This window comes from Oryctolagus cuniculus, chromosome 2 (assembly GCF_051225735.1).
Source record: "Oryctolagus cuniculus isolate XC-2025 breed Fujian yellow rabbit chromosome 2, ASM5122573v1, whole genome shotgun sequence".
In the NCBI taxonomy this organism is placed as follows: Eukaryota; Metazoa; Chordata; class Mammalia; order Lagomorpha; family Leporidae; genus Oryctolagus; species Oryctolagus cuniculus.
In genome coordinates this window covers 80,189,071-80,212,630 of record NC_142868.1, presented here as the reverse complement: position 1 = coordinate 80,212,630, position 23,560 = coordinate 80,189,071, and the positions used below count along the sequence as shown (strand labels likewise).

General features: G+C 49.4%; 1 protein-coding gene across 1 annotated transcript in view; it reads left to right on the top strand.

The window, feature by feature from the left end:
* PRAG1 (PEAK1 related, kinase-activating pseudokinase 1) overlaps nt 1-23,560 on the top strand; it is a 52,676-nt gene that overhangs the window by 17,576 nt on the left and 11,540 nt on the right. Inside the window, exon 4 of the mRNA XM_070068513.2 lies at nt 13,069-13,226. Coding sequence (XP_069924614.1) covers nt 13,069-13,226 — 158 coding nt within the window. The remainder of the gene's footprint in view (nt 1-13,068; nt 13,227-23,560) is intronic.

Genomic DNA, 23,560 nt, shown 5'->3' with positions numbered 1-23,560 from the left:
TCTTAGTGGGTGATGATGCCTGTTTCATGAATTCTAACCTTTTGGAGACATCTGTATTGTAGTAAAGGCAGTCACCTACCCATCACCATTTTCCTTATTGACCTTCCCTGTCCTCTTTGACTCATCGCACTGATTTTCTGTGTCCTGGATTTGGGGGGCGGGGGCCAGGGAGGAGAAGGCGGAAGATGCAAGAGGTGTGCCAGGATCCTTTGGAGAGATTATTTGCAAATGGAAATTAAGCAAAATAAATGTAAATGAAGTCATAGCTATTGTTCTCATAATATATAGTATATACACTTTTCCTAGACCTTCTTGACTGGTGACAGATAGAGATGTCCAATTAGGGGTAGAGATTGTCCCCTGGAAGGAAGTAGAAAAAAACAGGACAGAGATATTTACTAATTTGTCATATTTACATGGAAATCATCCTTAAAAATCTCCCCAAATTTTCTTTTCTGTGTTCTTGTCATCTCCAGAACACCACACGGGGAAATTGTCTGTCTGGTGAGTCCTGGACTCAGGCCCTTGACCTTGCTTCTTATTCTACTCCCAGCATTTACTCATGTTTACCACAAAAACTGAACCTAGAAAGATTCTGAGTGCCTTGCAAGTATAATCACTAAATCCTGAGGACTTGGTGTAGGTGGATCCGTTACCACGTAGAGGTCAGGAAAGTGCAGGTTGCTTGTTAGATTATGTTCGCAAACTGACCATCTGAGAAAAGAAAGGTGAAACCTTACCTCCTACCATACAGGAAGGTAGACTGTCGATGGAATAATAATCAGAATGTGAAAGATTAAGCCAAAAAAGCCAATTTAAAAATATTTGCAAGATTCTAATAGCCAAAAGATATCAATAGGCAATTAACCAAAAGAAAACCCAAGAACGTGGGCAGCTATTAAACCTGATAACCTAAAAATGTGAAATTAAGGAAGAATAAGATAGCACTTTATATCGATCAGATTGATGAAAAATACAAACATAATAAGAAATTCTGGCTACGATAGAAGAAAACAGCTCTCCACCCCTTGATGGTGAGAGTGTAGGCTGGAGAAGAGCAGGGCTTCACCCAGTAAAACTAAGTGTGAGAAGACACGATGCACCCACAGTCTTCATTCCTGAGCGTGTGCCTCAGAGAGGGACACCCACACGTCAGCAGGGGAGCCTGCAAAGATCATTACAGCATTGTTGACAGCAGCGGGGAGTGGGAGCAGTCCCAGGGCCTCATCCCCAGAAAAACAGATAAGCAAAGTGTCCTGAGTATGAAATGAACTACTTAACAGTAGTCAGAAGCAATGAACTTGAAGAAGGTACAGCAACATGGGTAGATTTCAAACTCGTCCTGAGTGAAATGACTAAGAAACAGAACAAGTTCTGGAGCACAGTTTAGTTACCAAAAAATGATAGGTACAGACATACAAAGTGACACTGTATTGTTTAAAGAAAGCTTCTTTCTTAACCTTTTATGTGTTTTTTTTTTTATTCTTTTTAATAATTGATAAAGTACACGTAACGGGGTTGAGCCTTTGGTGCAGTGGTTAAAATGCCACTTGGGATGCCTGCTTTGAATCCCACCTGCACTTCTGATCCCAGCTTCCTGCCAATGCGCACCAGGAAGCAGCAAGTGATAGCTCTGTTAGTGAGATCCCTGCATGTGAATGGGAGTCCCAGACTGAGTCTGGGCTCCTGGCTTTGACTGGCCCAGCCCTGACTGTCTCAGGCACTTGGGGAATGAAACAGCAGCTGAAAGCTCTGGCTGACTGGCTCTCTGTCTCTCTGCCTTTCAAACAAATGTATTTTAAAAATTACACATAATGGGGGCCGGCAGCATGGCTTACTTGGTTAATCCTCCGCCTGTGGCGCCAGCATCCCATGTGGGCGCCGGGTTCTAGTCCCGGTTGCTCCTCTTCTAGTCCAGCTCTCTGCTGTGGCCTGGGAAGGCAGTGGAGGATGGCCCAAGTGCTTGGGCCCCTGCACCCGTGTCCAAGACCAGGAAGAAGCCCCTGGCTCCTGGTTTCAGATCGGCGTAGCTCCAGCTGTAGCAGCCATTTAGGGGGTGAGCCAACGGAAGGAAGGCCTTTCTCTCTGTCTCTCTCTCACTGTCTAACTCTGTCTGTCCCCCCAAAAATTACACATAATGTAAGATTTACCGTCTTAACCTTTGTTAAGTGCTGAGTCCAAGTAGTGTGTTCACGTTGTCATCCAGCCAATCTCTAGAGCTCTTTTGTTCTGCAGAATTGATGCTGTATACCTATGAAACAGTAGTGCTCATTTTCCCCTCCCCCTAGCCTCTGACAACCACCTTTCCACTCTGTCTCATCTCTAAGAATTTGTCTAGTCTTGGTGCCTCATAGAAGTGATTATACTGGATATGTCTTTTGCTAACTGGCTATTTTGCTCAGCACAGTGTCTTTAAGTTTCATTCATGGGGTAGAATGTATCTGAATTTTTTCCCTTCTAAAGGCTAAGTAATAGTTCATGGTACGCTTAGATCACATTTCCCTCATGCATTTGTCTGTCCATGCTTGAATTGCTTTCCTTTTTTGGCTACTGTGAATAGTGCTGCAATGAACAATAGTGTACAAATATCTCTTTAAGATCCTGTTTTGAATTGTTTGCTGGATCATTTGGCAATTCTGTTTTTAAATTTTTTATTTATCTGGCAGATAAACAGACAGATCTCCCATCTACTGATTCAGTGGCCTCAATAGTCAGGGCTCAGGCAGGCAGGAGCTGGGGACTGAATCCAAGTCTCTCATGTGAGGGGCAGGAACCCAATCCCTGGAGTCATCGCTGCTGCCTCCAAGGGTTGGAATTAGCAGGAAGCTGGAGTCAGGAGCTGGAGCCGGAGCCAAAACCAGGGTCAAGAATCAGACCAGTCATTCTGATTTGGGATGTAGGTGTCCCGAGCGGCCTCAACCACTGTACCAAATGCCCACCCCTGGTGATTCTATTTTTAATAGTTTGAGGAACTGCTGTACTGTTCTCCATGGCTGCTACACCGTTTTGTATTCCCAGTAGCAATGCATAAGAGTTACAACTTCTTCACGTCCTCTTGAACATTTGGCTGATTTTTTGGATAGTAGCCATCCTAATGGGTGTGAGATGATAGCTCATTGAAGTTTTGATTTTGCATTTTCCTGATGATTAGTGATGTTAAGCATCTTTCCATGTGCTCACTGATCCCTTTGATATTTCTTTGGAGAAATGTCTATTTGAGTCCATTGCCCACTTTTTAATTAGGTTTTTGTTGTTGCAGTGTAGGAATTATTTGCATATTTTGGATATTAACCCCTTATATGATATATCACATAGATGATTTACAAATGTATTCTGCCCATCCATGGGTTGTTTTTTCACTGTGTTGATTACATGCATCTTTTATGCAGCCTTGTATAGAAAAGAATTTTGTTACAGACCAGTATATTTTTTCTTGTTGTCTGTGCCTTCAGTTTCACATTCAAGCAATCATTGCCAAATTCAGTGTCATGAAGCTTTTCCCTCCTGATTTCTTCTGAGAGTTTTATATGGTTTTATAGTTTCAGGTCTTATCTTTAGGTCTTTGATCCATTTTGAGTTAATTTTTGTCCATAAGAGGTAAGAGTCCAGCTTCATTCTTTTGTATGTGGATATCCTGAGTTCCCCAGAACCGTTTGTTGAAAATACTGTCCTTTCTCCATTAAATAGTCTTGACAACTTTCTTGGAAATAATTTGACTTATATAGGTAAGGGCTTATTTTTGGAGCCTCTAATCTGTTCTATTCGTCAATATGTCTGTATGCCAGTAGCATACTGTTTTGATTCCTGTGGCTTTGTAGTAAGTTTTTTTTTTTTTTTTTTTTGATTAGACAGGCAGAGTTAGACAGTGAGAGAGAGAGACAGAGAGAAAGGTCTTCCTTCCATTGGTTCACCCCCTAAGTGGCTGCTACAGCTGGCACGCTGTGCCGATCTGAAGCCAGGAGCCAGGTACTTCTTCCTGGTCTCCCATGTGGGTGCAGGGGCCCAAGCACTTGGGCCATGCTCCACTGTACTCCTGGGCCACAGCAGAGAGCTGGACTGGAAGAGGAGCAACCAGGACTAGAATCTGGCGCCCATATGGGATGCGGCGCCGCAGGCGGAGGATTAACCAAGTGGATTAACCAATTACAGCGCTGGGCCCCTATAATAAGTTTTGAAATTAGGAAGTGTGACACCTCCAACTTTGTTCTTTTTTTCAGATTCTTCCTACTATTCCTGGTCCCTTATTTGTTCTACATCTGCAAAAAACACTGTTGGGATTTTAATTTGGATTACGTTGAATCTCTAGGTCATTTTGGGTAGTATTGGCAACTTAATAACTTTAAGTCTTGCAGACCATGTACATGATATATCTTTCCATTTATTTGTATCTTTGTTAATTTTCTGCTTTTCCAATATTTCACTTCTAGGTAACACACACTATATTTAGCCTATACGAGTACTTGCTATATATATGGGAAATTTCTTTTTAGAAAATGCAGCGGTAGGGGGAGGATGAAGAGAGAAACTAAAATAATGCAGACCAATGTGAAAATGTATCACGAACGAAAGTATATTTTTATTTCACCTCGCTGCTCTTGAAGGAAGTACAAACAGGAAGTGAGACTGTGAATCATGGAGAGAGAGAGAAGACTTACTGGAAAGAGATGATTTATGGTGATTAAGAAGGTCAGCAAAACTGATGAGTGCTTGGAGCAGCTGCCCTGGGCCACTGCAAGCATTGCCAGGGAGCCCCAAGAGCTAGCAGGAGGTAACTGAGCATGGCTGGCCTTTCTTGGAGAAACACTAGGCTGCCTCGTGCAGGGGAAAGGATGGTAGATGTTTGTTTTTTTTTTTTTTCCCTTGGGGGGGGGGTGTTTCAGCTAAGGGTAAAGATAGGGAAATTGAGGCACAGATGAGAGAATAGTAGAGAACTGACCTGGGAGTACAGAGGAAACAATGGGGTGTCTGACCCTTGAACAACAGGCTGGACCAATGTGAGGAGTGAGGAAGCGGCTCATCCTAGCAACTTCATTCTAGAAAGCCTCCCAACCTGGGAGGCTAGCGATGGGGTCTGTGCAAATACACACTGATTTCTTAAACCAAATGGTTTGGCTCAGAAGCTGGGTCAACAAAGTGGGCTTGAGATATCTGCTGAATCAAGAGAAGGAGGGTCTGAGAATTCTGAAGGCAGGGTTGCCAAAACCAATAGTCTAGAAACAAAAAGATTCCCCTTGGGCACAGATGGTCTTGGTGGGTGGATTCCAACCAGAATGAGAGGACAGAACTGTCGTGTCTCCCAAGTTGGTTACAACTCATGCTGTAGGCTTAGTCAGCCCCTGGAAGGAAGTGTCCTGGGTGGAGGAGAGGGCATGTGGAGGGGAAGGGAATCTTGGGAAGTATTCATGGGAGCTTCTCTCTTGCAAAGTGAAAGACAAGCTCATGTAGAACTGCCCTTTTTCTAGATTTTCTTACAGCGAAAGCAAGGTGACAGGGCTGAGAGGTGTGTCAGCCCCCAGGTCTGGGGCTATGCCATGGATTGGCCAGTTCTTAGACACACAGATTCAAAATGAGTTCTGTTTGATGGACATATAAATAAACTCTTTCCACTTGTTTTAGAATAGCTCATGTCCTCAAAGCATCTTCTTGACTATCTTTCTTCTTGAGGCATTTCAAACTATTGTGATAAAGCTAGAAGCATTAAAGTAGAGTGAAACCTCTTCTGTGTTGGTAATAAAAAGTACTAATTACTCAATTTATTGGGGGCTACTGAAATCACCTGATCATCCAACCAACCACCCATCCACCCATCCACCCATCCACCCATCCATCCATCCATCCACCCATCCACCCATCCACCCATCCATCCTCCTATTTAACTCGCAATTTCTGTATACATGGTACTATTTGTACTGCCTTGTACATATCAGCTCATTGACCCTTCTTGGCATCCCTATTGAGATAAGTACAGTCATGAGTTGCTTAACAACAGGGACACATTCTGAGAAATGTGTTGTTACGTGGTTTTGTTACCGGGCACGCATCATCGCGTGTCCTTACATAGCCCTGGATGGTAAAGGTCAGTCACTGGACGTGATCCCCTGATGCTTGATGCTGGTGCTGGTGTAACAGTGCATACTGTGTTACAGTCAACATTCTTCTGAATGAATAGAAGGAGTGTACTCTAAGATAACCATAAAAAATGAAGTATCCTAGAGACATAAACCAGTAGCAGAGTCATTTGTTACCATGACAAAGCCTTATGTTGTGTTCACAGTTGCATGTGCTGTACTGCTGTAGGACTGGCGGTGCCATTGGTTTGTGGACACCAGCACCACCATACACATGTGATGATGCATTGTGCCACGACACGATGTGGGCTGTGGCATTACAGGGAGATAGGAAGTTTTCCACCTTGCAATCTTACAGGACTACAGTTGAATATGCAGGCTGTCATTGACCAAAATGTCATCACATGGTACACAGCTGTGCAAGCATTGTTATCTGCATTTAAATGGGAGGCTGAGACACAGAGTGGTTAAGTGACTTTCTGCAAGAGAAACAGCCAGTAAGCAGTGGAGCCGGGACCAAACCGCCCCAGGCCACACAGCCAGCTGGCGGAGGCCACAAATCAAAGACTGACTGAGACCTGAATGATTGTCCTGAGGAAACCTTCTGCATCTCTCAGGCCAAAGAGTTGTCTGGATACAGTCAGGGCACAAACCTAGAAGTTTCCGTTTGGCCAGTTGAGGCGTTGTCATCCTTGACTAAAGCCAGGTGTGTGTCTGTGTGCAGGTGTGTGTGTGTTTCTCCGAAACCACAGGAAAGAGCAGACTCAGTTTCTCCAGTACCCTCATGCAGCACTCAGCACAGACCACCTTAGGCGCAAACGTGTGGGATTTTTCCCACGTGCCACGCGAGGAGGAGGTTCCGCGGCAGCCCTCAGCGGGGCATCCTCTAATGCGGTTCCGTTCCAACGCCGTCTCCCGGAAGGAAGTTTCAGAACCTCGGGAGGAGGGCGCGGTCCCCAAGAACAGCCCTCCACGCACACTTCCAAGGCCGGCCGGATGCCTGATGTTATTCCCTTGTACATCTGACTGGCTGGTTAATAAATCAGAGTTCCCACATCTCTCCTTTCCATTCGATCGATATGCAAGATCAGCTTGCAGAACTCAGGGAGAGACTTAACGGAGCTGGTTTATTGTAGAGGATGTTGCAGGGGATACCAGTGAAGAGCAGACCAGCAAGACATGTAGAAAGTACGGGAACAGGGGCACGGGGCCCCGCTCTCCCAGTGGGCATGCCGCCCTCCAAGAACTTGCATGTGTCCAGACACCGTGACGCTCTCCAAACCCTGTCACTCTGGGTTTTTATAGAGTCCTCATCACTTAGGCATGATGAATTGAATTATTGGCCATTGGTGATCAACTTAACCTTCAGCCCCTCTGGCTCCTTGGAGATCCAGCTATGGGGCTCGAAGTCTCAAGCTTCTAATCCTGCCTGGGTCTTTCTCATGAGCGGTCCCCACCCTACAGGCGCTGCCAGGCGTCAGCCAGCTCACTCGTACGCCCCTCTGACGGTTCCCAGGATTTCAAGAGTTGTGTGCCAGGATACAAAAGGGAGGGATCTATTCCACAATGTCACAGCTTCCCTATCTTTCAAGTCAGCATGGTTTCAGTCTCATTTTTAGATGGTTTTCACGGAATGCAAAGTAGAAGGAGAGAGCTTGTGGAGTCCCAGCAGAATTACTGGGGCGTTTGCCGCAATTGCAAATTAGCAGGCCTGCAGCGTGGGGACCAGAGAAGTCATCTGACCACAGATACAGCTGGCTTCCTACATTTATGCATGCAGAGAAGTCAGTGGGGAACACACGTCCCCAGCACAGACTGGCCCGTCACTCCCTTCAGGTGGCACTGACGCACTTGCACAATAACTCAGCCTCAACAGACAAAATAATAAAACCCCTTCCTGTTTAGTGAGTTGCCTTTCTCATGCAGTCTTCTGAAAAAAAAAAAAATGTTAACTACAAGGTTCATGCACATTCAAGATTTTTTGGACTGTTTTACTTTGTAGATAGGACAAAGATTCAGCCACTGAATTGGTCTTGGTGGTCGCCAGTAACTCAGAGTTCCTGGCTTTTACAGGTTTTGCCAGGCAGGTGTGTCTGTTTCCATAAAGAAAGCACGCATTCTCCCAGATGGCACCAAGGTATTGAAACAGAGGCAGATAAACTGAGTCCAGAAACACGGAATAATGGCTGTAGGTTCCAGCACGTCCCGACTGTGACACAGCTGCTCACACCGCCGCTAACTCTGGGATGGTAACGAACCTACGGCAGCGCGTGAAACAATGAGACTGGTCTAACCAGGGTGGTAACCAGATGCTCTGTGATAGGATTCGGGCTCAGCTGGGTGTGAGAGCCTGTGGGGAGAGACGGCTCGGGGAAGATCCACAGTTTGGGAGGAAATTGTAGGCAAGTGAAATTGCCCCAGGTCTTGAGGATGGAAAGATTTGAAGGGAAGAAGGAGCACGGGGTGCTTTGGGGACACTTAGAAGAGGCGGATGAAGCTGGTTGGAACAGAGATTTGTGAAGGGCGGTGGTCATGTATGAACCAAAGTGATGAAACCAGGTTTGCAAACCAGACACCTAGGCAGGTGATTAATTAATGTGCAGACTCGGGGGTGGGGGAAGGGATATTTGAAACTGAGATTGTCAAAGAAAATCCATCCCCATGGAGGACCCAAGTTGATCCAGTATGGTGGCCAAGGTAAAGAGATCTTACAAGAGCTCCGATTTGGACGCTACAGGTCAACCATCATGATGAGAACAGCATTTTAGAAAGATTGGAGTCAGGATGCTCTACCCCAAGGTTGCAGATCTTTCCCGAAGGAGAGGCTTGAACTGTCTGGAGGAGCTTGGTAAATATTTATCTACCAAGTTGTGTGTTCATTGAATCACAGAGGTTGTGCCAACCCTGGTCACCAGTGCCTCTCTAACCCCTAACACGGAGCTTGGCACTGAACAGGCAGTGGATGCGAAAAACCCAGGCACGGTATTCAGGATAGGTGGGGAGCATAATGATTTGGAGATAATACAGGCAATAAGAAAATTAAAAACGGGCTGTTCTTATTCACCAGGCAGACGTGTCATTTAATGATTCTGACTTCAGACCGTGGCTAAACAGCAGAGAATCCATGGGATGACGCTGGGTGTATTTTAGGGTGTGTGTGAACTGTTTCTGATCCTGCAGCCCAGTGAGATATTGGAGATTAAAAGCTGCAAGTCAGAGAGGCAGCGCCGGCCTGTTTTCCTGTGCTTCTGCAGGAAGTGCATTTTATAGAAAAGGCAGAGAGGAACTGAGGGGAACCAGAGGGCGGTGGGCTGGGGAATTCACAGCAGCCTGACGAGGCACTCCGGCGCGCACTCTGCGGCTGGCCCCTCACGGGCAGGCGCCGCTCCGTGGGACCCTGGAGCCCCTGGGCCAGCCTCTCCCGGGCCCCGGGAGGCTGTGTTGATGAGGACGCTGCCTCCAGCCAGAGTCTAGGATGGTAAGAGGTTCTCGTTCTTTGATTGAGGCACTAGTTGACTGTTTGAGTCCCAAATCCGTTCTCTGTGTGTGAGTGACTTACAAATGTCTGTAGGATTCTTTTTAACTTGTTCATGTTTTCGGAGCTTTCATTGTGTTCTCTCAGACACAATGAAGATCTCTGGTTCTTCTCTTCAGGACCCTTTGTCGGGAGCTTGGCCATTCCTAAGACTTGGGGCGGCCGTGCGTGCTGGGGGTGGAGAGCTTGCTCTAACATTGTTTGCTGTTTCAGGCGGAGGGCAAAAAGCGCTCAGCCAGAGTCAGAGCAGTGGCAGTGGGAATCTGCCTCAGTCGCACTTCACCCTGTGCTGTCCTGGAAGATTCTAGCAGCCCCCGAGAAGTCGGAGGTGGCGTCTCTGTGGGGCCGGCCTCAGTAGAGCGTGGCGGTTCTGAGAGCTCTCGTTCTGGGATCTGGGGGTATTTTTAGACGGGGCTTGTTCCTACAGATGAGGAAGTCTAGCAGATGGCCCTTCCGGCTGCTTTCTTTTTTTTTACCCCTCCAGCTTTCCACCAACATAGACTGGACCCGCTCTGGCAAGGCTTCTGTGTCTAAGGACAATGGGGGGAAAAGCCATTCTGAAAACCCCGGGCAGCTGTGCAAGGCTGCATCTCGGAGCACGCCGTGCCCGCAGCTCCGCTGTTCCTCCCCGGTCCCCAGTGGCTGTGTCATCTGCAGTGGGAGCCTGGGCAGGCACAAGCCGTTTTTCACGCTGCGTGAGCTGAGACCCCCGCAGAGGCCACTCTCCCACTGCCGATCGGGTCGCCCACCAGTCAGAGCAAAGTCTGGGGGTTTTGCACTCTGAAGCCACTTCCTTAAATCACATGAGATCGGATCTCATTTGTTAAAGACGGGGTTTGCACCAGTTTTACGAATGAGGACTCAGATTGTTGGGAATGAAGGCCAGGTGCCCTGTAAAGAATTTGAGTCTGGCGCTCGTGTGGTCACCTGGCGGAAGCTCTGAGCCAGCAGCCCATTAGGCTCTGAAAGTCGCCTTGGGAAGAAGAGGAAAGCCCTTGCCTGGGAGTCTTACGCAAGTCTGTCGCACCCAGAGACTGCAGATGCGAAAACAACTTGATTGTGAAGTCTCCTCTTTGATGACAAGCTTCTCTTTCATTTTCGAAATTTGATGTGGTTTTGCTCCTTCCCTGATTAAAGTGGCAATTCCTGAAGAATGCAGACGGCACAGGTTTCCAGGGCGGGAGCTGTTTGATGCAGCGCATCTGGAAGAGTCACTCCCTGGAGTTTACCTTGAAGAAGGCTCGCCCCAGTGTGTGTGTGTGTGTGTGTGTGTGTGAGAGAGAGAGAGAGAGAGAAAGCGTGGTCTTCCCCAGCGACACCTGAGCACTCCTGATGCCTCCTGGGCTGTCCTCACCCAGCTGACCGGGGCTTCCTTAAACTTGTCCAGTAGACAAGCAGCAGTTGTATCCCCAGAAGCCATGAAAATCCCACTGTGGCCTGGAAACTAAGATCTGCTGAGTTCTACGTTCAGGGGCTCCCCCCACGCCACCCCCCCCCCCCCATAGAATTTCTCCGGTAATCACAGATCCAGGCTGATTCTGTCTGAGGACACTTGGACCCTTGTCTTCAAAGCTGTGGCTTTGCCCTTCCTCTGCCTAGGTTTGGAAAACTCAGCTGCGAGCTCTCGGAAGCACCTTTCCCACCCAGGCTGTGGAAAGCCCTCCCTGAGGCTGCCTGTCCCGCCGGGGGACCTGGTGGGAATCCTGAGGCATCATCCTTGGGGTCCTGGCCTCTCAGAGGCACAGGAGCACATCATGGGCCACCCCTGCGCCCCTTCAGGCCTTCCTGATCTTCTCGCCTGCTAGGAATGGTCATTTTCCATTTGTCAGATATTCCAAGCACACAGTAAAATTCAAGAATAAGTGAACTGACATTCTGGTGTCTCCCGCTAAGATTTTTAAAAAATATTAGCATTTTGCCATTTGTTTCGAAAGCTTGTAAAAGTAAATATTACTGATACGTGGAAGATTCCTCCCTATCTGATTCTATTTCTGTTGAGCAAGGCTGTTATAGATCAGGAGTCAGTAACTTGTGACCCACAGCCAGCCAGCTGTTTATCTGTGTTTGTAAATACAGAGGTTTTTTTTTAAAGGTTTATTTGAAAGCCAGAGTTAGAGAGCCATGCATCCACTGGCTCCCTCCTCCTGCAAGCACATTTCCTAATGATTTAAGTCTTGCAATATCTAGACAGTGATACTGAAATAGAACGTGTATCTGAGGGTTAAGAATAGCGAGAGAGGCATTTTTTAATTTAATGAATGCATTTTTACATAGATACAACTTTAGGAATACAGTGGTTCTGGCCCCCGTGCCCCCGACCCCACTCCTATCCCACCTCCCATTCCCTCTCCCATCTCCTTCTTCATTATGGATCATTTTTAGTATGACTTTATATACAGAGGACCCACTGTGCTAATCATAGATTTCAACAATTGAGGCATGTTTTCTCAGGAGCACTTTGCAAGGATGGCACTGTGTCACAGCAGGTAAAACTCCTGGCTCCTGACTTCAGATCGGCTCAGCTCTGGCTGTTGCGGCCATATGGGGAATGAACCAGCAGGTGGAAGACCTCTCTCTCTGTCTCTACCTCTCTCTGTAACTCTGTCTTTCAAATAAATAAAAATAAATCTTTAAAAAATTTAAATAATATTTTCCTTAATTCCAAGGGACAACTTTCACCTTTTGAAGTCATGGCAAGAAAGTACCAGGCAAGTAAAGAAATCTGACATGTTTAGCCCTGGTTTGCCATTCACTTGCCGTGGGATCCTGCGGGAACTACTTAATCGATGCATGTGCATTGGCTTGTATGATTCTGTTTCGGGTTTCCTTTGTAGAGACGCTACATGGAATGTGATTGATACCACGTGTCTTGGGAGATGGGCTCAGAGTATGAGGAGAGTTCCTTCCAAACTGGAGCTTTGTGCTTGGCCAGGTTTCATAGACTCACTTTTCACCACACCCAGAAAGTCTCCCACGTTGCATGCACCTAAGATGTCCGAGAGTCCCTCTGCTCCCTCCCTTAAACCATCTCTTTTAATTTTCTAAAAAATTGATTGAGAAACTGAGTATATAGAGGAAGAGAGAGAGGGAGAGATTGAACTTCCATTTGCTGGTTCATTCTACAAATGCTGGAGCCCAGAACTCAGTCCAGGTCTCCCAGGTGGGTGACAGGGACCCCACTACTTGAGCCATCACTTGCTACCTCTCAGGGTGTACATTAACAGAAAGCTGGAGTTGGAAGCAGAATGGAGACAGGAGCCCCGGCACTCCAGTGTGGGGTTCAGACGTACCAAGTGGCTTTTTGACCACTTACCAAATGTCCATCCCCTCTCTGCCCCACTAATGTGAAAGCACTCACTGGCATTGGCCAGGTTTCAAGAGCATAGTAGCTTCCTGATCTCATGGCTTTGGTTTTGAATGGAAACCCAACCAATTGTTTTTCTTGTTTGTCCCTACATTTTCCAGGCACCTTTTAAAAATGAACAAGAGCAGCTCTGACTTGGAGAAAGTGAGCCAGGGTTCTGCAGAGAGTCTCAGCCCGTCCTTCAGGGGCGTCCAGGTCAGCTTCACCACCGGCTCCACCGACAGCCTGGCCTCGGACTCCAGGACTGCCAGCGATGGAGGTAAGGGGCTGGACCTGGATGTGGAGGCTCAGGTTTTCCTGGATGTGCAAGGCCGGCCCTGGGTTGATTGGCAGGATGTGGGAGCGCTGAGCAAGGGTCCAGCTTTCACCACGCGGTAGACTACCGAGGAGCAGCCAAAGTTAATCCCTGGTTGAATGTGTGGCAGGCCACCCATCGCCGTCGTGATGATAGGGACTCCTTGGGTAATGAGCCATCTCTGTACAGGATATAGATGGCTTTCCGTTTCTGTCCACAGTGGTTCTGAGCAGGTAGGAAGCACGCCAACACCAGGTTCTGCCCCTCTTTCTCTGTTGCTCAAACATGTGCACACACATGCACACACATACACGGACACGACAGGTGCTTCCTGGAGGGTTTATTGGATGAAACACGGAGCCTTCACCAGGCTGCCCTGTGTGCCCAGTTTCTAGTTTAAGCTCCAAGGTATTGGAAAAGGAATCCTGATGTTTCGGGAATCCTGGCGTGGATGGAAGCACTCTGCCTGTTGGCGTTCCTCGTGTGTGCCCTCGCCTGTGTCTCAGACATGCGTTAGTGCATTGGGCTGAGGCGTGGGCTGGCAGGACCTCCCCGCTTCCATTGTGAATCTGCTGTCAGTGGCACTCTTCTGTCTCGAAGGTGGGTACCAGCTCAGACTCCAGCGCGTGTGCTGAGTCGGTCCGTGGCATGTTCTCATTGGAAACCTCTGATGGCCCTCAGTTAAAAACAGGAAATATCTCAGTCTTGATTTGGGAAGAATGTGGCACAAAAGGATTTTCTTTTTCTGCAGAGTTTTCCGGACTCCTATCATCTTCCTTTTCCCATCCCATTGTGCAAAAAATCTCACGAGACAGATTATCCCAGAAAGGGCTGGCCGTCTGCACCCTCGGTCCCTGGGCTGGTCAGTGTGGTCAGCTCTGAGCCCCTGTCTGAGGGACTGGGGGCCAGTTCTGCTGTGGATCTCTCTGCCAGCCCCCAGCCCACTCGTGTGGATGAAAATGGGGCTCATTTGCTTCCCCACTTGCTTCTGAGAGCCCATCAGTGATATCTGCTCTTGGGGCAGCCAGGAACGATGGGATTAAGGCACAGACCACACCCGGGGGTGGGAGAAGAAAGACATTCAGGCTGCCCAGGGCGAAAGTATTGGGAAAGGCTTCTGGAGGAGAAAGAAACCAATGAGGGCCCATGGAAGGTTCAGGGAAGGCTCCTTGAGAAAGTGGGACCTGAGCTCCTGTCTGCTGCATGGTTAGAGGTAGGGAGGGAGCTGGGAGGAGGAGAGAGGTCTCCAGGTTAAAGAAACAGGCATGGGAGAAGGGATACTTCCAGTGACAGCCAGCAAGGGGAGAATGGGACAGCAGGGGTCGGATTGCACTAGGGTCTCAAAATCAGTATGCAACAGATAGGGAGTAGGGAGCTGCTGAGGCTTATGGGTACAGTGGTGACACCCTCCTAAGTTTCTCATGTTCCCTTCTGAACCGCATGGATTACAGTGAATATGTTTTCATGGTCGGTTCTTTATCGTGAGTCAGCTTTTCACTGGAAGTGCGCTTCCACTTTCAGACTCCAGGGGCAAGCGTCTGGCCTAGCGCTGCCAGTTAAGAGGCGCACATCCCACATCTGGTTAATAACCGACTCCAGCTTCCTGCTGTGGCACATCCTGGGAGGCAGCTGTGGTGGCTCACTGGGCTTGCCCTCCACCTGGGAGACAGATTGTCTTACCGCTCCTGGCTTCCGTGCCTGCCCAACACCTTCCTACCAACCCCAGCCATTGCAGGCATTGGGGAGTGGACCAATGGATGCTACTGCACTCTCTCAACCCCACTCTTCCCCGTTTTAAATCTCTTAACCATGACCCTGGAGAAGAAGCAAAGCCACTGGTCATGTAAGTGGAACACCTTTCCGTCTCAGTCCTTGTGTCTCACAGCTGAGACTCTTGCCCACCGCAACTTTCGTTATTATTTTGCAGCCACTACCGAAGTTGAGACAGTGGATGAGCATAGGAAAAGTCAAATCAGCTCAAGCTGCAGTTCTTGGAAACTAGAATGGTTTCTCTAATAAATTAAGCCAGAGGATACTGTCCATCAGGCTATGCATTTATTTTATCAGTAAGAATTCACCAGTGATAATTGATTAAAAAAAAAAAAAGAGTAGGTGGCCTGAGTGAGTTGAAAGAAAAGTCATTCCAGGGATATCGTAATTGTAATTTGTGTAAACTTTTTGGAAATTTATCAGGGTTGGTGGTTAAAGTTAGTGATTTAAAATTTAAAACCAAAAAGAGAAGCTTTAAATTTTGTAGGAATGACATACTTGAAATCTGTAACTTTGTTATATTTTTACCAGTTTATATGAAATTCATGGTAAGAAAATGCCATCTTTATACCAATGCTAATTTCACGTGTTAGTACCTGTATTGGCTTCCGAACCATTCGTCCCTTGATCAGTGAGCTGGCTCAGTGCGAGGTCACATCTGCGAAAGCAGTTGTTTGGTGCACGCTTGATCTGAGAGGGCCAGACTGCTGTGTCAGGATAGGTCCATGGGGGCCACCAGGTAGGGCTGTCTGTAGTGAACAGAGAGGTGGATACAAGAGGGAGACGATGGGTGAGGTGGTCATGAGAAGACTGGCGCCGTAAGTGGTTACTGTGAAACACGCAGACCCATGTCGCGATAAGCTCATTTCCCTCTTGGATCTGGGGTAACATCAGAATTCAGTTCAGCAGTTCCCCAACCATCTGTGGCGCCAGGAGATTAGAGGAGGGAAGAGAGTTCATTGTCAGGCTCAACCCCTGGCACAACAGCAGATCAGAGGTCTAACTGTACAGATCTCACCTGAATGTACGTACCAGCACGGCGTGATGTCCATAGCTAGCTAACCAGACGTGGGGGAAATTGGGGAGCTCTCTTGACAGTAGTCCTCCTGTTGTTCTCAAAAATAATATCAGGCAGACTTTTTAAAATACTTGCATTAACTTGATCATTCATTTGCCAGCTGTTTGTTGAATGCCAGCAGCTATGTGCTGGGCACAAGTGTAGATGCAGAAGTGCGAGCTGTGGAAAGAAGTGCCCGGTCCCTTGTTTCCTGGACTTGCACTCTGGTGGGAGAGTGGACAGGAAGGAAGATAAAGGAGAAAGTAGCTAGTGTGTCCTGTGGCACCTAGTGCTATGGGGAAGAATCAGGGCAGGAAGCGGGCAGGTAGGGCTGGGCGGTTCATCAACAGGAGACACCGGGAGCCCACCCAGATCAGATGTCAGTCATGGTGACAGACCAGCCTTCCTCAGGCATGCGCCCCACTCAGCCTGCTACCGAGACTCTGCTTCTATCTCTATCTCTATCTCTATCTCTATCTCTATCTCTCTCCATCTCTGTCTCTCCATCTCTATCTACCTGAGAAATATTTTTTAAAATATGTTCCTGCTAAAGGCATCTGAAACTCTACCTAAATCTAGTGTCTTTTCCAACTATTAAACAGGCTTTTTAAGACTCATTTTATTTATTTGAAAGGCAGAGAGAGAGAGGAAAAGATTGATCTTCCATCCACTGGTTTACTCCTCAAATGGCCGCGGGAGTCGAGACTGGGCTGGGCCACATCTGGGAGCCTGGGATTCCATCTGGTTTCCCAGTGCTCACAGTTCCAGAGCCCCATTTGGCCGTGGCGTGGCGTCCAGCTATCTGGAGCCTGCTGGCCATGCCATGTGGGCGTCTGTTTGTTTGTTTGCATGGGCATCGCATTCCTTCTGGGCTGGCTTGATTGATGACAGGGTCTGGAGAGACTGCCCACCAATGCCGCGCTTCCCGGCCCATCGTAAAACGCTAATGACAGGCTTCCAGTTCCGGCCCGGTATCTTCCTGAAGAAGCAGACCTTGCTTGTGAAGGAACGCTTCTCTGTCTGTCCTTTTCCCCTTTAACCCTGTTCAGATCTGATTCTGGAACCAAGGCAGAGGTCACGCGGTCGGTCTTCCCTGGGAGGAAAAAGTGCCGCGAGAAGCCAGAGCGTCCCCCTGCCCGCCTCCACAGCTCTGGTCAGGAGAAACCTCTGTGACACCGGCCAGGTGCCTGTGCAGACGGCTTCAGCCGTCTCACCTCTAACACGAAGAGACGAACTAGCACACATGGCAGGGCTGTTTTTTTTTTTTTTTTTTTTTCCCCGTCTGCTTTCCTGCAGTTAGTAGATGCTCAAGAAATACCGACTAATGAGTGGAAAAATCTGTAGCCATTTCCAGCCACACAACCTACTTTCCTCATTAAAGAGCTGACGCACAGAATAACTCGAGTTTATGGAGCAAAAGACAGTTGAATTTGCGCTGCCTTACTCAGAGCTGGAGATGAGTCGGACAGAGCTCAGGGCAACTCACCTGGGACTCTGGCCCTGACCTCGAGGTTTTCACCGGCCCAGCTGCTGCCGGACAGCAGAGCTGTGCTCAGAGCAAACCGAGCGCCGCTTGTTCCTGGGCTCAAAACAGGACTGACCACTTCCTCTGTGAGCCCAGCGCTCATTTTGTCTGCAGAGAACAATGAAAGTACCTATTAAAACCCAGCTAGGAGACAGGTCTGTGTCATAAGGAAGACCTCACAGGGCCACATGTGAACTTTTGGCCTGCATTTCTGCCAGGCTTATGCTGTTCTCCCAGCCACTGAATCCTCTCTTCTCTGCCTTCTAATTGTGATGCCACACTAATACGCCTTCCCTTCAGTCTTTGTGCTTACTTATTCATGAATTATTTGGTTGTTTTGAAAGGCAGAAAGAGAGAGGAGGAGAAAAAGAGACAGGCAGACAGAGGTCTCCCATCTGCTGGTTCACTCCTCAGATGCTTACAGTAGTCCAGGCAGAAGCCCAGGAGCCAAGAATTCAGTCCAGGTCTCCCACGTCGGTGCCATGGACCTTACTATTTATGCCAGAGGTCGGGAGCATCTAGCCCACAGGCTGTATAAGACTCACAGAATCGGGCCGGCACCGCGGCTCACTAGGCTAATCCTCCGCCTTGCGGCGCCCGCACACCGGGTTCTAGTCCCGGTCGGGGCGCCGAATTCTGTCCCGGTTGCCCCTCTTCCAGGCCAGCTCTCTGCTGTGGCCAGGGAGTGCAGTGGAGGATGGCCCAAGTACTTGGGCCCTGCACCTGCATGGGAGACCAGGAGAAGCACCTGGCTCCTGCCATTGGATCGGCGCAGTGCGCCGGCTGCAGCACGCCGGCCGCGGCGGCAATTGGAGGGTGAACCAACGGCAAAGGGAGCTGTCTCTCTCTCTCACTGTCCACTCTGCCTGTCAAAAAAATAAAATTAAATTTAAAAAAAAAAAGACTCACAGAATCATTTGGTCCGTCCCTACCAGGACAACCGCAGGAGGGACTCAAAATTCAGTAAATCTGTAGCAAGCTGGTGCTTAAGTTGACAGCTTTGTGTGGCCCGGGAATTGTGTTAAATTATCCAGATGGCAGCCCGTGGCAGAAAGAAGTTTCCCCAGCCCTGGGCCCTAATCCGTCACCTGCCGCCTCCCGGGGTAGGCACCAGCAGGAAGCCGGAGGCGCTGTGCTGTGGATGCCCCACACGCCCGCCCGGCGCCCGGCCCCGCTCCCAGCTGGTCTTTGCCCTGTCCCACCCCGAGCACCACGCACGTGTGGAGGTTCAGAAGCACTTGCCTGTCTCTGCAGCGCAGGCGCTGAGGGAACGCAGACGCTCTGCTCTGTGGTCAGCTACTTCCGTTACACGCAGAATCGGATGTTGGAAGGAAAATTTAGAAACTAGGTTTGGAGCCCTCTGGCCAAATTTGTATGCAAAATAAAAAAAAAAAAAGATAAAAAAGCCTCCAATGATGTAACTGTGATGTAGGCAAAGTTCCCAGAAAAGTGTTTTCTATTCTTACTCCTTTCGTACCCTAGCTGTAAGCCAGAACCTGGAGACGGTGCATAAAACCTAGAGACCAGCCTAAAACCACTTTATAATTGACTTTTTTTTTTTTCATGTCCCATTGAGTCTGAGTCCTGAGAATAAGGACTTAGCCAAAGTCAGTCCGGACTTTTTAGGCAGACTTTTTCTGGACCAGTGGTTTGCCTGTGAATTTCGAAGCTATTTTAGGTGTCAAAGCATATTTTTTCCTTCTTCTCTCTAAATGCAGGGTGTGGCTGCTGCCGCAAATAGTAAGAAGGGAGCTGCTGTGTGGCCCTAAGCCATGTCATGAAGAAGTGGCTCCCCCAGTAAGAGTGGAGAAAGTGACAGTCGCAGTGGGTCTGTACCAGGGCTCCCTGGCCCCACTGAAGGCTGCTACTGCTTGTTACTGGGGAAGGCATGAGTTCCATCTAGAATGGCCACATGTTAGCGTCTGTCTCCAGGCGGTCCCACAAATAGCAGCACGTGGGAAGTGACAGGGTCCTGCGTGCTCTCGGGGTGAATGATGGCCTTCTCATCCGTCTCCCTCCCGGACCTGCAGAGCCTTCAAGGTCTGGAAGTTCAGATGGGTGCCTCGGGTTGGAAGGTAGCGTCTGTCACAGAAATAGGCACTTTCTTGAAATACAAAAATCATACCCTGACGGCCCTTCAGAAAGTTCATTGGGGGCCGGCGTCGCGCTGCAGCGGGTGAAGCCGCCGTTGGCAATGCCGGCATCCCAGATTGGAATGCAGGTTCGAGTCCCGGTTTGAGTCCCGGATGCTCTGCTTCCCGCACAGCTCCCTGCTGACGTGCCTGGGAAAGCCGCAGATGACGGCCTCTGTACTTAGGCTCCGCCACCCACATGGGTGACCTGGATGGAGTTCCTGACTCCTGGCTTTGGCCTCATCCAACCCTGCCCATTGCGGCCGTATGGAGAGTAAACCAGCACATGGAGTATTGCTTTCTTTGTCTCTTTCTCTCTATCACTCTGCCTTTCAAATAAATAAATCTTTTTTTTAAAGTCCATGGAAAATTGAATTTAAAAAATAAGTTTATTTTGGTCAAGAAAAATTGAAATGCATGTGTAGTTTTTTTGTAGCATGCATTTTGCATGAACGGATGGCCACAACACACGTAAACTCAGTGCAGGTGGGCGTCAGCCCCTGATAAGGTTTGTACAACTACAGGCTTCTGCTTCTGTGTTCTCTCATGCAGTGCTGTCTGTCCTCTGATGGGGTGTGCTTGCCTGGTGACTGCTGGTTCACCAGCTTACAGCAAGTAAGAAATACAGAACGAACTAGCCCACGTGCTAATACTGCAAGCCAGGCCTCCCTCCTAAAACCTGGGACTCCTTGCCACAGGGACCCAAGTAGTCACAGGTTTGGATCTGCCCCAAGTCACTGACACACACAGCACCCGCAGGGAAGCAGGAGAGCACAGCACTGGGGAAGGAGACTCGCTTCCTTCCGGCTGTAGGAACCCAGCTGGCTTTCTGTGCTGGGCCCCACTGTCCGGTCCCACAACAGAGCCTCTTCCTTCTCCTTGCTCATCCAGGGATGAGAGGTGTTACAGGTTATGCAGGGCTCCTCTCATCCCTCACAGATATGGCAGCCTGTGGCTAGGCTTGGAGGGAGCCCCACTGAGAGAAGAGAGCTGGTTCCCTGGAGCAGTTTTATTCCTGGGTCAGAGAAGTTGAAAATGGAGAGGGCGGCTGAAATGGTGACTCGTTAGTGCCAGAAGGGGCCTTCCCAGTGATGCACTTGGTTCTTCCTTAGTGAGGAAACAGCCTGGTAGGGCTGAGAGCTGTTAGGCGCTCGCACCCTAGGGGCCCGCAAGTTAGAGAAGCAGCAGAAAGGGGCACAGTGGGGGCGTCAGGGGAGCTGACACTGAAGGCAAGGAAGCCAAAGCAATAAAAGTGAGGGAATAAGTGTGAGAAGGGCACGGCAGGAAGTGATGGTCAGAACCGCCTTTGTCCTCCCATGAGCCTTGTACTGGGCTTGCGCTGTGCTCCGGGAGCCTGGGGCGTCCCTTAGTGTGCGTGCGCTGGAGGCACGGATGAAGGCTCCAGGCAGGCATTCAACCACATTCCCCTCCCAGTCCCCTGCCCCAGCCTCTGCCCTGATAATATACTAAGAATCAGACACCCAGATGGTGGCGGCTTCTGCTGCCCAGGGTGCAGAAACGTGGGGAAATGGATGGTGGTTGTCTTTTTTTTTTTTTTAAGATTTATTTTATTTATTTGCAAGGCACAGTTACAGAGAGGGGGAGAGAGGGAGGAAGGGAGGGAGGGAGGGAGAGAGAGAGAGAGAGAGAGAGAGAATCTTCCATCTGCTGGTTTATTCCCCAAATGACCGTAACAGCCATGGCTGGGCCAGACTGAAGCCAGGAGCCACAGCTTCTTCCGGGTCTCCCACGTGGGTGCAGGGACCCAAGCACCTGGGCCGTCTTCCGCTGCTTTCCCAGGAGCATTAGCAGGGGCACTGGAAGCGGAGCAGCCAGGACTGGAACCAGAACCTATATGGGATGCTGGCGTTGCAGGCAGAGGCTAAACCCTACACCACAGCGCCGGCCCCCACAGAGGGCGTTTTCTTTGTCTTTCCTCTTGCCTCTCAAAGTTTGCTGTCCTTGGAGAGCCTCATAGGTAGGTGGTTTTGCACCTCCCTTGCTTAGCCTAGGAGTTCCTACATGGTCCTCCTCCTCCTTCTCCTCCTCTCCTCCTCCTTCTCCTCCTCTCCTCCTCCTCTTCCTCCTCTTCCTCCCTCAGCCTCTTCGGCAAGGGGACGCGTGAGAAGAAGTGAATCACCTTCCTCAGCTGCCGTCTGTCCACGCGGCTGGCAGAGCCCTCTGCAGGAGCTGAGCTTTCCTGGGAGTGTGGGCTGGGGGAGCCATGGGCTCCGGGGCTGCTGAGACCAGCGGCAGTCAGCTCACGCCTCCTCCGGCTGGCCGTGTCTCGGGCACCTTCCGCTCTGACTATTGTGGAGAAAATCCATGGGCGTGGATTTATTGCGAGGACTGCACCGCTGCTGCCTGATTGATGATTAACCCGAGCCCTCCCCAGAAGGGATATAAATCACTCATTCAGCCCTGCTGGCCAGCCCAGCCTGCCATTAGCAAGGCAAGGCGAGGTGGAAAGGGTGATTCAACCCCGTACTGCCTGCTGCAGGCACGCGGTAGGCGAGGGGAGTGCGAGAAGCATCCGGCACCCGCCTGGCCTGGGAGGCGCCAGGGACCCCACAGTCTTGCTCAGCCTTCATGGCTGCACAGGACTTCTCAGTTCCCTGCTCCTGTGTCCAGTGGGCTGCATGAGCTTTGCATCTGGGGTTTACTGTACAGACAGGAGGGCCCTGTGGTTGTACATTCATACAGCCCCGGGCAAGGGGGCTGCCATGGGGAAGCTAGCTGCCAAGGGTGCTAGCTTGGGCACCCTTCTTCCAGATGGCCTGTGGGTAGTCGGGGGCCCATGCTGTACCCACTTGGGTTGGAGAAAGCAGACAAGGGCTCCTAGAAGATGATTAAGTCTCCAGGAGCTGCCCTAGACAGGTCAGGTGCATCCGAGTGAGAGGCAGGACTCAAGCCCTTGTGCTTCCTTTAGGACCGCCCCCACCCCCTTGCCCCGAGCCCACGCAGTTGTGCTTTGTCTCATTTTGGTTGCATTGCTAAAGTGGGCAGAGAGGTAAACAGACTGAGTGCCCTGCCTTGAGGGTGACATGGCGCAGTGAGCTAAATAAGGGGTCGCAAGGACCCGTGTCTTTGTACCTGAGGCACGTACTGCTTTCACACTGTAACACAAAGGGTCTTCACCAAGCTCGTGGGAAATGCATAACGTGAAAAACCATGCAGAGCCAATGTCATTTCACAGGAGGTTAAGCCACCACCATCCCATAGGCACACCCATTCTGCTCCACTTCAGTCCAGCTCCCTGCGAATGCGCCTGTCCAGGCAGCAGAAGATGGCCCAAGGGCTTGGGCCCCTGACACTCACATGGGAGACCTGGATGGAGCTCCTGGCTCCTGGCTTCAGCCTGTCCCACACCAGCCCTTGTAGCCATTTCGGGAGTGAACCAGTGGATGGAAGATCTCTTTGTCTGTCTCTTCTTTTCTCTCTTTACTCTGCCTTTCAAATAAATAAAATAAATTTTAAAAAATCTATGCATGGATTTCAAAAAATTTTTAAACAAATATCTTTAATTCAATTTTCCATGTACTTTTTTTAAAAGATTTATTTTATTTATATGAAAGACAGGGTTACAGAGAGGGAGAGACAGAGAGAGAGGTCTTCCATCCCTGGTTCACTCCCCAAATAGCCACAACAGTTGGAGCTGCGCCAATCTGAAGCCAGGAGCCAGGAGTGTCTTCTGGGTCTCCCACGTGGGTGCAGGGGCCCAAGGACTTGGACCATCTTCTGCTGCCTTTGCAGACCATAGAAGAGAGCTGGATCCGAAGAGGAGCAGCCGGGACTAGAACCAGCGCCCATATGG